The sequence below is a fragment of the Anomalospiza imberbis genome, chromosome 6, assembly GCF_031753505.1.
Source record: "Anomalospiza imberbis isolate Cuckoo-Finch-1a 21T00152 chromosome 6, ASM3175350v1, whole genome shotgun sequence".
Taxonomy (NCBI): Eukaryota; Metazoa; Chordata; class Aves; order Passeriformes; family Viduidae; genus Anomalospiza; species Anomalospiza imberbis.
This window is the reverse complement of record NC_089686.1, coordinates 52,236,458-52,251,649: the sequence shown is the minus strand read 5'-3', so window position 1 is coordinate 52,251,649 and position 15,192 is coordinate 52,236,458. Positions and strand designations below refer to the sequence as shown.

The 15,192-nt window shown below is 38.8% G+C and overlaps 1 protein-coding gene across 5 annotated transcripts in view; it reads right to left on the bottom strand.

Moving 5' to 3' along the window:
* Positions 1–15,192, bottom strand: part of NAV2 (neuron navigator 2) — a 405,891-nt gene that overhangs the window by 69,928 nt on the left and 320,771 nt on the right. For all 5 annotated transcript variants that reach the window (XM_068194174.1, XM_068194170.1, XM_068194171.1 and 2 more), the window contains one exon: positions 11,482–11,604. In XM_068194174.1, coding sequence (XP_068050275.1) covers positions 11,482–11,604 — 123 coding nt within the window. The remainder of the gene's footprint in view (positions 1–11,481; positions 11,605–15,192) is intronic.

Below are 15,192 nucleotides of genomic sequence, written 5' to 3'. Positions count from 1 at the left end.
TCAACAGAAGTAAAAGCATGAAACTCACAGACTGACTTCAGTTTGAAATCAGTCTTTTGATTTCAGAAAATTTCTGTCTTTCCTTTGCATGCACATTTAAGTCATCAGAACTGTGTAAATGTAGATTTCTTTCTACCACCTGATCCCTCTCATGAGTCCTTTGCTTCAGAAATGCTCTTAAAGCACAAATGAATAAATTCTCTCCCTAGAAGTAGACAGAGGATACACACAGTCCCAAAACACAGGTTAAGTGGAATTTAAGGCTTTCCAGGGAGAATGTAACCTCTGGGGACTTGACCTGGCACAATATACTCATATTTCTTTCTCGTAGGCTCATGTTGGTGATTCTTCCTTCTCCTTTTCCCTCTCATCTTTTTCCATAGAGATAAACATTTGCCTGTAAATACATCCCCAGCCATTTCCTGATAGTATTCTGTTCATACCTTCTTCATTCAAAACAGTTTTAGTTCTGCAAATGCAATATTATGTTTCAGATATCCCTGAAAACAAAAATTAAGTCTTTGCATAAAAATGCAAATGAAACATGAAACTTTGCATGTGCATATCAGATGGTATCAAATAACATGAATGGTTTCGAAGAAATGTTTAAGGCATTAAGTCATGTTATGAAGAATATTTCTAGCTGCAAGTTTCATAACAAGAATAAATCAACCTTGACAATGAACATGAAAGAGGGAATGAAACCTTTTTGAACACTCAAGGTGGTTTGCTCTTTTCCCCCAAACCAAAAAGAATGAATTAGTTGCTATATCTGAAAATTAACATAAACTAACAACATAATCAGAAAAGATAAACTTTAAAGTTAGAATTCGATTAAAAAGATTAAAACATTACTTGGGGCTGATGAAAGCACATGGTAGCTCCACAGTAGTTGCTGAGCTGAGACTTTGTAAGTTAAGGAAAAACATAAAAATAACATTGTTAAAAAGAGCTGACATCAGCCCTTGGACTTTACTCAGGCACTAATGTTCCAATGTTTAGAATTATCCCCTGGCTACTTATTGACCATCTATACCTGGACATACATAAATACAACCTCTAGCAAAGGGGTGGTTATTGAGGCTCCCTGTGCTAACCCTGCACACGTTTCACATATTCCAATGCCACTTATGTCCAATTAATTAGCTTCAAATTGCAGCAATCAGTTTTAACAAAATTAGATGTTTTATTTATATATAAATAAATATATGTTTTATATATTTATATAAAAAAGCTTTGACTAATAAAAAACAAATTACACGCCTTCTCATAATACTGCTGTAGCAGCACAATGTCACTCCAAGTGTTTCCACTGTGGAGTGTGCAATTATTCATCCTGGCCAAATGTATATTTAACTGCATATACTTAAGCAACATAAGAACATCATGTGGAAGCCTTAATGCCTGTTTATACAATAGCAGAATGTTTTTAAGCCCCATGGAGCTGTGTAACACTGAGCAGTTTAAGCCTCAGGATGTTGGAGCTCAATGCAGAAAAATCAGAAGCAAAGTGACTGCTTGTTCTGTGGAGTCTCAACATCACTGTGAATCTTATTAGCTGCCATAAAAAGGTCACAAAGTTACCTTATCATACTGCTGAAAAATCCCTATGTAGTGAGGAAGCTGAGGAATTGAGAGGAGCAGGATAGGATCTACAGATAAGAAGTGTATGGACCCCCAATACGGAATATCTAGTTGGACACCAGGGAAATTATGACACCAGGGAATGATCTGACATAAGCAGCAGGTCCAAGAATCCTGGCGCAGCAAATAAATAGTTATAGTCTTTTATCCCTGTCGCTCCACTCTCCAACTGGTAAAATGCAACACAGCTGCTCCACAGAGGGGAAATATCCATCCGTTGGGTACAGACATTAATTCCACGTGGTCCATACACTCCGTCCTCTGCACTTCTGTCTGTGGACATACATGGGAAATGAGACATTCCCTGCTCTTTGAAAACCCAGTTATAGGTGACAGATAAAGCCTGTGGCAGAAGGGGAAAAGAGTGCACCTCTTTGTGAACTGCCATGGAAACAGAGAAGGAACCCTTCATTTTATCTGAAGACATCTTCTGCTTCCACAACTGCCGGGCCAGGGATATTTTTACTTTCTTTGGTATCAATAAGCCCAAAAGCACCCCCTGCTTACTTCATTACCTTCTAAAAATATAGGAGCTGCCATTCAGGACAGCTGAAGGAGATAACTGCAAAATACAGAGAATTTCAAATATGAGCTTAAAGGTGTGGATACCATACCTTAGAGCTTCTTCTACTGTGCTGCAGATGTGGATCTTTATTGGATATACCAGGGTAGTAGTACCATTCCGCTTCAGACATTTATCTTAAATTGATCAAAGCATCCAGATATTCTGAATTGTGGAGGGGACAAAAATAGGGAGGGAGGGAGGGAGGGAGGGAGGGAGGGAGGGAGGGAGGCAGGAAGGAAGGAAGGAAGGAAGGAAGGAAGGAAGGAAGGAAGGAAGGAAGGAAGGAAGGAAGGAAGGAAGGAAGGAAGGAAGGAAGGAAGGAAGGAAGGAAGGAAGGAAGGAAGGAAGGAAGGAAGGAAGGAAGGAAGGAAGGAAGGACCTTATGCTGCCATGCAAGATGTGGCTGGGGGGTGTGTATTCTATTGCCATCTGTTAGATGTGGGGCAGTTATCTTCTGTTAATAGGACCACCTCTTAAAAACAGGTGGGACAATTTTCTTTTTCTCTTCCACAACCAATCCTCCCTCCAGAAAATATCTTCTGTTAATGGGCCATTGAGTCTCACTGCATGACTGATATAGTTACATCATCCCATTGGGAGACACTCCACCCAGGGGGAGGAGCCAAGCATTCCTACCTGGATATGATCTGAGATTTGGAACACCACAGCCGCTTTTTCCCCACTAGATTCCCAGAGGAGCAGCTGCCTTTTCCACTGGATTCCCAGAGGAAGACAAGGCCCACTTACGCCACTACTGGACCTTCAGAAGAAAACTACACCCTTCTACAGGATCACTGCTCCAACAGAATCTGTCACTCCAGGAGGACTGCAGCCACCATTGAATAGGACTGCTACCAACACCCTGACCAACAGGGTGTCAGGTCGTATTCTGACTCTGTCAGTGTTGTTTTGTATTACAGCATTTTTATTTTTATTCTTATTTTTTTTTATCCTAATAAAGAACTACTATTCCAACTCCCATACCTTTGCCTGAGAGCTCCTTAATTTCAAAATTATAATAATTCGCAGGGAGGGGGTTTACATTTTCCATTTCAAGAGAAAAAGGCTCCTGCTTTCCTTAACAGACACCTGTCTTTTCAAACCAAGACAAAAAGAAAAAGAAAGAATGAAAGAAGGAAAGAAAGAAAGAAAGAAAGAAAACTCCAGCAAAGCTCAGAAAAGCATGCATACAGGAAAACACATGCATCTTACATTTGGACTCAGAATTCTGATATAATTTTCTAAACAATACCATTACAGGAAACATTCATCTGCTAAAAAGGAAGCTTAGATCCTGGCTATTAACATTAATACTTCTATTACCATAGAAGCAAATATTAATAAAATATTGTTATAATCACAAGACAATACATAGCTGTATAGCAGGAGGAAAAACAAATACATATTGAAATTTACAATTAGAGACAATAAAGACAAACAAAGATCAAAAGTTGAACGTTTAGGTTTCCCAGTAATGAGATATTTAGTAATAAACACAATATTTGTAAAAAAATGATCAGTCTAGAAATTTGCTTTACAGCCACAATGAGCTTCCACGTTCTCCTAACAGTCCCAAACTGGGATTCTGCTTTGGGAGCCTGACAGCTGTCTGCTATTAGTTTTATCTAGTCAATCTCCAAATCTCAAACTCAGAGGTTACTGGTGTAGGTCATTTGTGAGACTGTGTTGACTCTCTCTTCCCATTCAACATGGAAAGCCAAACAACAAAATCTGCTCTGTGTCAGCAAGCATTTCACATTCTTCCGTTTGTCATGCAAAGCACAAAGACCCTGATACAGTTCAAAATGCTCTTTGTATCTACAATCTTGTTTACCCTTGGAATATAAGCTTAATTTCCCACATCTGAAGTGTTTTGAAAGCCACTCCATACAACAGAAAAGACAGTGCTAATCTCTGGCAGTGGAACCAGAAATAGAGGGTTTCAGAAGAGCCTCTAAATCAGCACTGAGATCAACTTTATACTTATACTCTTTGACTACGGGTGTATGAAAGGAAGTATCTCCTCAGGAAAATCTAGTTCCAGTGGTGTAGGATTGTGGTTTTGCCATCCCAAGATGTAAATTATTCAGCTACTTAAATCAGGCAGTTTTCCCTGTTTTCACAGAATCAGCACCAACAATTCTGGAAAAGGCAAGGTCCCTTCACCTGTCCACACACCCAATGCAGCCTTCCAGGGAAGCACAAACTGTTTGCATGGGCAAAAAGAAAGGCCTGGCTTAGTCATCATGAGTTGCTCTCTTGAGGGCACCTCCCACCTTCCTTTAGCTTTGTAGTGAACAGCAGCTGCTGGCCTAAACATTTTATTTTGATGCTACAGGAGATGTAAATATGCCCTAAAATATAAAGGAATGAAGAATGAGAATCACAGATACAAAAGCAAGGGACATGACACCAGGGGAAATGTTTCAACAAGAAATGCAGCTCCTAAAGCCTAGGTCCAGACTATCTCTTACATATATTTACATCTATTCAAAACAGACAGTTCTGAAAAGAACTAGAACTAGAGTGATAACCGAGCACTTGAAGATTGCCCAGTCAAATGACTTTGGAGGGAAGAGCTTGCAGTTGTAGGGTCTTTTGTTTGGCTGGTTTTAGTACTGAGTGGTAGAATTCTGAGAAGTGGCACTTTCTTGTATGAAGAATTCTTGAAAAAGGCAAAGAACTGCTCTCAGTGCCTTGTCAGCCTGTTCAGCTACTAAACCAGGTATTAGAGAACACCTGAATACCTGAGTAAGAGAAGAATAGGATAATTCTTGGCTTCTTGAATGCACACAGGTCCTTAAAGCAGTAAAATCTGCTCTTTTTTTGTGGCCATGAATACACAGAGAAGGAATTGTCCCCAAGGAAAACCAATTCTAATTTTACAAAAAGTCAGTTAACTAAAAGGCATAAAACTGCTTCAACAGCTAGCCTCCACAGGTCAATCATACATCTGCTATTGCTACATGATGTGGTATTTTGGAGCCTGGATAGAATTTTCTAAACAAACACAATTTCAGCTGAAAAATTTTCTACTTCCTTAAGTCATCCCCTCCTCAAAACTCTCTCTAGCCTTCCAAAAGTTTCCAACCTCACTAAGTTGGTTGTTGGAATCACACTCTTAGCTGCCATCGTGTAATGAGTAAAATTAGACCAAGCCTAGGAAACAAAACTTTCAAACCTATCTCCATTCCATTATGCCTCTCTGAACAGAATTAACACTACCAAATCCTACAGAACTGCCCAGAATACTTTGTCCAGTGTACCACATGTATAGTCCCCCAAAAAAATGTGTAAAAAAAAAAAAGGAAAAACATTGTTACTGTGTCTACTGAACAAATTCACACAAATCTTGTGTTACATAATCAAAATTTTTGCTTCTAGACCTGAAAAAAACTTTACAAGAAGTTTGTAATCTTTTAGACCACTGATACAGATCTGTCAAAGACACTGCTTCCCTTGACTAACCGTGCCATGTTTGTATGTAGAGTGTCCTTTTCTTCCTTTTGGTAATGCTCATTTCAGCCCCCTGGTACAGCTACCATACCTTTGTTTTGAACTACTATTTGTTGCTTAGCTTTGCAAATACTTTATGAAATCTAAAACCACTTTGGATTGCAGCTTGTGAAAAGATTCCTTGGAAAATAAAAGTATATGGTATTGTGATTCTAATCAGCAGATCCCAGGGCCATAAACTTCAAAGAATCTTTGCAATGTGAATTTCCCCTGCTTCTGAGAGTCAGTTTTCAAGATAAACGTGGGATCTTTCGAAGACAGAGAAATAGATATCTACAGGTACCAAGGTACAATTTGCATATTTAGAAGCAATAGCATTTTTTTCTAATTTAGTGATAAAATCTAAACAGATGGTCAAACAGGGCAGATGATCTGCTAGGCATGAATCAGTCCTGTGACTTTGCTGTTAAGCAGCTCTAGATGGGCATATATACACAAACTGCAGTGACTCACAGCAGACACACAGCAAGCAATGAACACTCAAACCCACTTTTTATCTATATTATCCTAAAAAAACTTGGAGGGTTTAAGTTATTTTTAGAAAATTATGCTTATTTAGTACTCAGGATCCTTATACAGGTGTGTTTCACTGTTTCACAGCAAGGAAAAGAAATGGGAAAACTGGAGCTTTTAAGTTATCATAATTGTAGCAACTTAATGCAAGTGCAACTGCTAGGATGTTCCGGAAGTGAAGGAGCTGTGAACTGATGGCATGTAATCTTCCAGGCAGAATGGAAATAGCGTGGCAGCAACTTCCTCAGCTGAGACCTCCTGAGCTCTGTAGATGACTTCAATGGATGTAGGTACTCCTTCTTCTGACAGAAGGGACATCTTCCCTCTGTAAACTCATTCACACAGAACACCAGAGGAATCTCCCTGCTATTCCTTTACAGGCAAACTCCAAAAACACATCAACACTCCTGAGAGAGCACTGTAGGGCAGGGAGATGCTGCAGGGGAAGGAGATGATGGGAATTCCACTGCCATTACAAGGCAGGAATATCTATTTCTACATACTATTATAGCAATTGGGTCCACCTGAAGCTTAAGATATAACCCAGTCATGTTCTTAACAATTTAAGATGAAGACTATCCAGTCTTTGTGTCTATAGATATCTATTCCTGAACCATTTTCTCTGGTTTGCCCCTTTTCTTATGTATTGTGCTACCATTGCTAGAGCAGTAGAACTCCAGCAATGATGGGATGGGGAGTGATGGAGTAGCTCTGCTACACCTTCAATTAACTTCAGCTTCACTGTGTCAATTAAGAAGAAAAACTGAGGCCACAGTCAGGACTTTGAGCTGTCTTATCCTACCATAAAACTACATAAGGGATATCTTAACAAAAATTTCCTTTTTCTTTTCCTTATATTATTTCCCATTGTCTACAGTAAATCAGCACATGACAAAAAAAAAAAAAAAAAAAAAAAAAAAAGCAATATCCATTAGCACGATGACTGTAATTCTGCTTTCAGTGGAATCTGCCTCCTCCCAAAAACAGTGATATCTTCTCTCCCCACTTTTCAAAACAGGCCAGTATTTCCCCCAGCTTGATGACTTGCTTCAGCTTGCTTTTCAGCCCTTCTGAAGTGTGATCCAAATCCCCTTGCTTATGAAGGCAATCCAACATTCTACCTCCACCACCAAGAACTAGCCCATCTTTTAGTAATCACTGTAGCAGGACTCAAGAAATTAAATTGCACTTAGTGAATTTAAACATACTACAGACAAAGGGGTTAACTCCACAAATGTGAAATACTGTCTACTACCTGAGCCGAGACATATAAATAACTTTAAAAGATTTTTATAAAATGCAAAAAAGCAGCAAAATGCTACTCTTCAGTTATTTTTGAAAGCCATAATTTTTACCACTTCTACTGCACTTAATGACATTCTTATTAATAGCAAAGTATGTGTGCTCTGCATGGAATGTCCTCTGGCTTTCTGCTCCGTTTCTGCTTCACTTCCAATTCTTCTTTCCTGTCCATCTCCTGTCCAGGGTTCACAGTCTCCCCTGGGATTATTCAAAGATCTTTCCAAAAGCAGGAAATACTTCTAAAATGCTGACTGCCAGGAAGCAGCTTCAGTCGCAAATCTGCCTAAGAGTTAATCTGAATGTGGACTTGTTTTTAACCAAGCTGCAGTCATCAGATGTGATCAGGATACAGACACACTCTTTAAGAGCAAGCTCAGCACTGTTTTTACTGTTTTACCTACGGTTCATCAACACTGTAGCTGCTGGAAGCACCAAGACAACACAATCCACTCTTCGACAAGTCATTACAATCTGGAGTGGGAAGACCTTTCTATGCCTTTATGCAAAGCCAGGTAATTAATGCAACCTCAAATAGAACTGTAAAAGGGAAACAGTCGAAGTTAATCATGCTCAGCAGTAGGTTTTTAAGCACTTCATCACTGATGATTTTTAAAAGGTCATATAGGTCACACTTCCCTAATAGCATTAAAGTTACACTTGACAAGCTCATATTCAGTCTCCTGTCCCAGACACAAATTTGTGATAAATCAGGTCTGAATTACCTCCTCTAAATAACAGCTTACACAGGTAAGCAACTACAGAAAGATTAATTCAGATCTAATTTACCTACACATATTAAAAATTCAAGTTATATATATGAAGGCAAGGGCCAGATTTAGTCTCAGATGGAGCAGCTGTGTCTGACAATGTGAAACCAACTTAAATAACCAGATGGCACACACCATGTCCATGTATACAGAATGGACAAAACAATAGGATATTTATTTCCAACCTTGAAAAAAAATCTCAAACTAAATTGAAAAAGCAATCACAAACTAAATTAAAAAGTATTTAAATGCCTTTTTTATTTAAAATGCCTTTGTTCTAGGGAAACTGAAATTATCTTGAAGTCAAAATGTAAGCTCAGCTGTGTTGTGCAATGATTCCATTAACCTTGCAATCAAGCATTAAAGTCAATGCCACTCTTTGGATTTCCCTGCTGCAGGGGAAAATGTAAATGTAAGGTCTGTGCTTTACCTTACCAGAACCAATGAGTAAAAGCCTCACAACTAAACTTCTACAACTAATAGCATAAGAAACTAAAGTAGCTAGCATATTGCAAAAATTCCTCCAATAACTTTTTAATGATTAACCTCATGCTCACAGGTTCACAGTCTTTCACACTTGTTCTCCCATGCATTCAATTAACATCTGCTTTGAACAAGTTAAATAGAATCTTAATGTTTTCTGCATGTACCAATAAAGCAACTCTGCACCCCTGCTCACTGCCTCACAGAATGAAGAAAACAATTAGATACTGCAGTTTTATTCAACTCCTTTTCCTTATGCCTATTTTCACCCCAGAAAACACGTTGAACTAAGATTAATGTTTTGTTTAAACTGCACCCAGCAAGCAAAGAGGAGGCGCTATTTTTAAATCATTGCCCTACTGTTAGAAACCCCTCATCTCCTGTATAAGTTATTCTATTCTAAACAGAAAAGACTAAATCAAAGCAACACATCATAGTATCACCAGCTCTGGGACCAAGGGTACTTTTTCTGCCATACAGGGTCTTTACTGTGTGTAAAGTCTGTCCCCCTCCGAGTGAACTGAAAGGATGATTTTCGAGCTGAAACAAATGACAACCTAGGGATTGCATTTCAGTAGGTCACAGCCCCATTCTAGGTGTAATGCATTTAAACACACAAATAATCCCTCTTGTCAAATGTTCCTAATTGACGCCTGATGTGTGGCATCTTCAGGAAAGGAGTTCAGCAAAAAAGAAGCATTACAAACACAGAAAATATTGGATGGGGGAAGGAACCAATGACAGGAATGTATGACTGGCTGTCCAGAAAAGCAGTTACTTAAACAACAATATACTTTATCTTAGACAAATGCTGAATTTTAAACAGATGCTTTTGCTTTTGTGGCAATATTGGTTCAGAAGCCACAGCAGCCGAAGAGGATGACACTTGATTCGTCTCCAGCTGCATCACAAGATGGCAACACCCTCATTCATAGGACCAGCAGTGAGTGCTGGTTGGGTTTCAAGCTCCAAATTTCAGTAAGAGATATGAGCTCCTGGAAAAATCCAGGCATATTTTACAACTGGCAAGCATATGTTGACCTGTAATTCAAACTGAGCTGGGATTCTCTGAGAGGTTTTAGTTCTTTTGTTTACATTTGACATCCTGCTCTTTGCTAATATCACAAGGACACCAAAGCAGATTTAGTTCTAAATCCTGCAGATTTAGATTTAGTTTGCTTAGAAAACAAGGCTAGATTTTCCATCACTTGTGTTTCCTTAGTCATATATGCGTCACAATGAATAAAGTATCAGTAATATCAAGCTCAGTCATGTCCTGGGAATGACTTATAGATAGCAAAAAGAGAAAAACCCTTTAATTCAAAAATTGAATTGGTTTGAATGTGAACCTTAAAATTAATTTTTTATACTTAGCGGCCCCTCATGGAAGAAAAAGGATACGGGTCACTTACTGCATCATCAGTAACGCTGATCAGGCTTTGGAAGGGAAAGAAGCAGCCGTGTGCTGACCTCATTAAAAGCAACAATATTTAACCCATTTATATCAACACTGACAGAATATTTCACTGGGCCCTTTTGCGATTGCACTCCCATAAATTATGGATTTCCAGTCCTCTAATTCTTGACATTTGCCCTTGACTGTTCATATTGAATCACTGGAATTGGAGGAGAATCAACAGACATGAGGAGAGAACCTGGTCCTTTCTATTTCAAACACTACTAAAACAGGAGTTCAAGACTTTCTTGTGCTGCCTCCCATCCACAAAAACATGGGGGAGATTCCAGCAAAGCACTCAGGAGACACAAAACTAGCATTTCTCCCAACACCTCCATGAACACAAAACCTAAAATATTCCAGTGTAAGAGCCTGAGAAAAGAGATGTGAGACTCCATGCAGCTCTTCAAAATGCTGTTTATTGCATACAGCAGTCCAGGGTTGTGTATGACAGCCACGCCCACAGCTGTCAGCTCCAGCTATAGGCAAGCCTGAGGACCCTTTAGTTCTGGTTACAAAGCATTATATATTTTTCTTTGTTGAGCATCTTAATACATAACAATCAATCAGCATCATATACAACACCTTTACTATTACCTATAGCCCATCATAACCACTATCATTACCATATTGTGGTCAATACTATCCAATCACGAGTTAGTATGTTACAGTTTAAACTGAAATCTGCTAAGTCTAAGTTTAAGCTAAGTTTAAGATAAATCTACTTTGATGTCCTTGTGATATTAGCAAAAAGCAGGATGTCAAATGTAAACAAAAGAACTAAAACCTCTCAGAGAATCCCAGCTCAGTTTTCTTGCACTGCAAAATTCTTAGACTTTTTTTCTACTTGCCACATTGGTTTGTCTGTTTGCCTATGGTATCTTTCTGCCTTTCCTAAGACCTATTCTGCTTGGTAAAAACATCTTTTTTGTTTGTGGTCAACGTATCCTTTGCTCTAATCATAAAACCTCCTTCCAAATCGACTTAACCTGTGCTTTCTTAGCTGTCCAGTAATGACTGGCTCAGCAACTGTCAATTTAGACATCTATTGTTCTTCTATATCAAAACTTTCCTCCATCTCTATTCCGTTCTCAGGTTCTTCATTCAGAGAGCTTTCTGCCAATCATACATATATGTGAAAATTTCTTGTCAAACTTTCATCTTTTCCAACACTCCTGAGAAATTTACATCCAGGTGTTGAGTGTCTGGATGGCCAAGGGTGTTCAGCCCCCTACCTGTCGGCATCGCCAAGCCTCAGGGCCGTGCTGCGCTGCAGCGTCTCCCGCACCGTGGCCATGCCTTCAGGCAGCCGGTTCAGCCGCCGTGTGTACAGCCCCAGCCCGCCGTCCGTCAGGTACCTGACAACAGAACGCCGTGTTCAGTATCGCAGTAAAAATTCACTTATCACAGGAGTACCTATGTTGCGGTTTCCCCATTCTTAAGTTAAGGATGTTACACGAAATTAGAAGCAAGCAAAAAGTCATTCTTGATTACATTGGCAGTATCCTCCACTGTATTCTCCATTACACCTTGCATGTGCTCTCATCACCAAGACTCGAATTTCAACATAAATGTGGTAAAGGATGCTTAAAGAAAACCTAACTTTCATTAAGGAACCCTATATGGAAGTAATTTAATATTTGTGAGTGCTATCATTAATGATCCCTTCTTGCCCAAAATATACATGGTTTGTACCACCCTGAATTTTTCTGCATGGACTAGAACACAATCAAAATTTCAAAACTTTTACAAGTAAAGCACAAAAATCACATTAACTTAATCCCTAGATTTTGTCAATGAACAATATACCTAAAGTATTCCACAACTTACAGAAATCATCATGGATGAAAAGATTTTTGCAGCCTTCTTTTGGTTCCTACATTCTAATCTGGCTACAACTGTGACCTAGAGACACGGAGACACCTGCATTTAAAAATTAATATTTACTATTACTATTCTTAGGCATTAATAAGTGCCAGGTGTACATATGACACTTCAGAAATTGCTAAGATAGCACATTTCTTGCCTTCTGGTTCAGACAAATGAAAAATTAATGTTAAATTGAACACAGATGCCAGGCAATGGCACGGAGCGAGCCCTGTGTTACTACCATCAGTTCATCAGCTCATGTAGGTGTACATGAGCAGCACTGACAGCTGAGTGAACACACTGTGAAGATTTTCACATACCTGAGACTGAAATAGCTCCAACAACCCCGGCACTACTGTCGCCGTTTCCAGCACACTGCTGGATAAGCACCATACCCCACAGAGACAGGAGCTGATAGCACTGTATCTCCTCAATCCCTTAGCCACCCTTAGCAAATCGACAGCAGAACACAGAATAATATTCAGATACTCAAGACACCTTCCTCTGGCTTAAGAAAGCACACAGCTTTCTCCCTGATAGTGAGACAACCCTCAACCACAGCAGAAAAGAAGCGAGATCTCACTGTGCACATGTGCTTTACCCAACCCAAATTTGATTCCTACATTTATAAAAATGAGATGGTGAGAAGTTGGTAAGCCTTGCCCAATCTGCTGATTAGCATTGCAGTTCAGTGTATAAATCTGTACAGAGCCATCCCAGCAGCAACCCAGGAGTCTCTGTAGAATCTAACAAAGAGGTTGCCAAGCCCATCAAGTCAGACACAGGAGTATTCCCCATTCAGCAAATCTGTGGGGATTCTCCCAACTCATAAACAAAGACTGTAAAAAACACGAGGAGCAGTTGCATTGTAGCAGGTAGAACTTGCCTTAGGTTTATCATTCTAACTTGTGTTTGACAGTTTATAAATATTTTATAATGGAAGAATGTTTTTTTCTTAAGCTACTAAAATAAAGGGGAAGAAGAGAAAAATGGAGCTTCAGACCACAGTGTTATACAAACATGCAAATAGTATTTTGCAAAAGCATCTAATGTACATGTGCTAATTGGTTTACTGCAGCTACTTGTCTGCACACAAAACAAGTTTCTGTATGAATACTCTTTGCATGTGTGCTGGAAAACACAGCTTCTGGCTTTGCTGTCAGATTCCTGGCATATTTGTCTTTTGATAAAAAAGATCTGTTACAGCTGAAATAGATTGTTTTTCATACCTGTCACTCAGAATATGTGGAAATAAATGTAGTACTCTAAAGAGTTAGCCATGCTAAAATCAATGCCTTTTCACCAGCATATTTCATCTTCTACACAGAAGCCCAGCAAGCTAAAAGATTAGAATAACATTGCAGTAGCTCAAATTGAAAACTGGTTTCAAGCACTGATAAATCTCACATGAACCAATGGAAGATGGATGGCTTTAGCACCTCTGACAACTAGATCATTACACTTTTCTAAACAAGTCCATGTGAAAAAGCACAGCCATGAACAATGACTTTTACCCCCATAAAGTAAAAGACTACCCTCCTCATATTCTTACCAATAAGACAAGTTTCTTACATGCCAGAACAACACAGAATAGACTTCTGTATTTTGAAACAGACGTGCAGGCTTGTGTAATCACAGATAAAAAGCTTTATATCTTATTTTTATTTCACACAATATCCTATACCCAGGAATGTTTAATTCAGAAAAGATGCCAAAACCAATGATGCCTGGAGTCCTGCATGCAACAGCAAAGTGAAGGAAGAAGGAAAGGCTCTGTACTCTAAAGTCTGTGGAGAACAACACATTTAAAATACATACATTTTAAAATAAATGAAAAAAACCCTTGTAATTATCCATTGGTTAGCACAGAGGAGATTCAAAGCTACTGATGCCACAAACCTCCAGCCATTGCTTTCATTTCCTTTGTCTCCACTCCTTCAAACTTCAACTGTCTTGGCTTTAAGAAACTATCTTGCCCTTATGAATACATTATTATTGCTGCAGATTTTTGCTTTATGGTAAAGGAGAATATACTGAAGGCACATTTTCCTAAAGAAAATCTTCCAGTGTTTTAGTCAGGGGGAAACAAGACCAAGGAAATATTATCCTGTATACAACTGTAACAGTACTCAGAGTTATTGGAATTTATTGTCCTATCACATCCACACAATGTGGAACCCAAGAATATTAGCCTCTCCTCTACAATGACACATTGCAGTCCAAACAACTGTACTAGGCCTAAGTGTGATTTATCAAACTTTTCATATTAAAAATCATTACAAAATTTACACTAAAGTCTTGCTAGCTTCCTGACTGCTAAGAATTCTGCAAACACATTCAGTGAAAAACAGGACTTAGAAGTATTCTTTTACCTGCCCCAAAATAAGAAAAAGTTTAAATATATTATCTAGGGAAAAGCATTGTATCCAGACTCTGACTTTTATAGAGATAGGTAAATTGTAAAAAAAATTTAATCTCACAGATGCTTTATGAATGGGAGCAACAGCCAGAGAGGAATGACTGCCTTTAATGAAGCTCAATATAATAATATTTAATAAATGGACAGTGAAGAAGTGATGAGGTTGGTTAAAAGGAGTTTCTGATCTTTCCAGGAATTAATGTACAAATACTCATGACTACAGCTTTGCTCTTCATCAGCAAGGAAAAAAAAACCCAACCAAATTTCTGTCAATATGAAAAGACTCAGGTGAAACAAGAGCAGTATTATGCATTTCTAGCATACAATTAGGACTTCTAGCCCACTTTCTAGATTACACTTTTTTCGTATTAGAAAGTGGCTCTCTGCCCTGCATTACAGGCATAAAGTAATTTGCTTTGGACAACCTGGACCTTTAAGCTTCTCTTTTCTTTAGCCAAAAACACCCTTTCTGTGCCTCTCAAATTTTGAGTGTCGTAACAAGCCCTTCCAAGTGTAATATTTTTAGGGTATTTCTGATACTGAAGTGATTTATTCCCCTTTCCTGAAAGGCACACTGAGGAAACAGGAATGGGTTATGCCAAGGATCAGCCAAATCCAGTGGTCTGAATCACTTGACTCCTGTCTGCACTCCCTACTA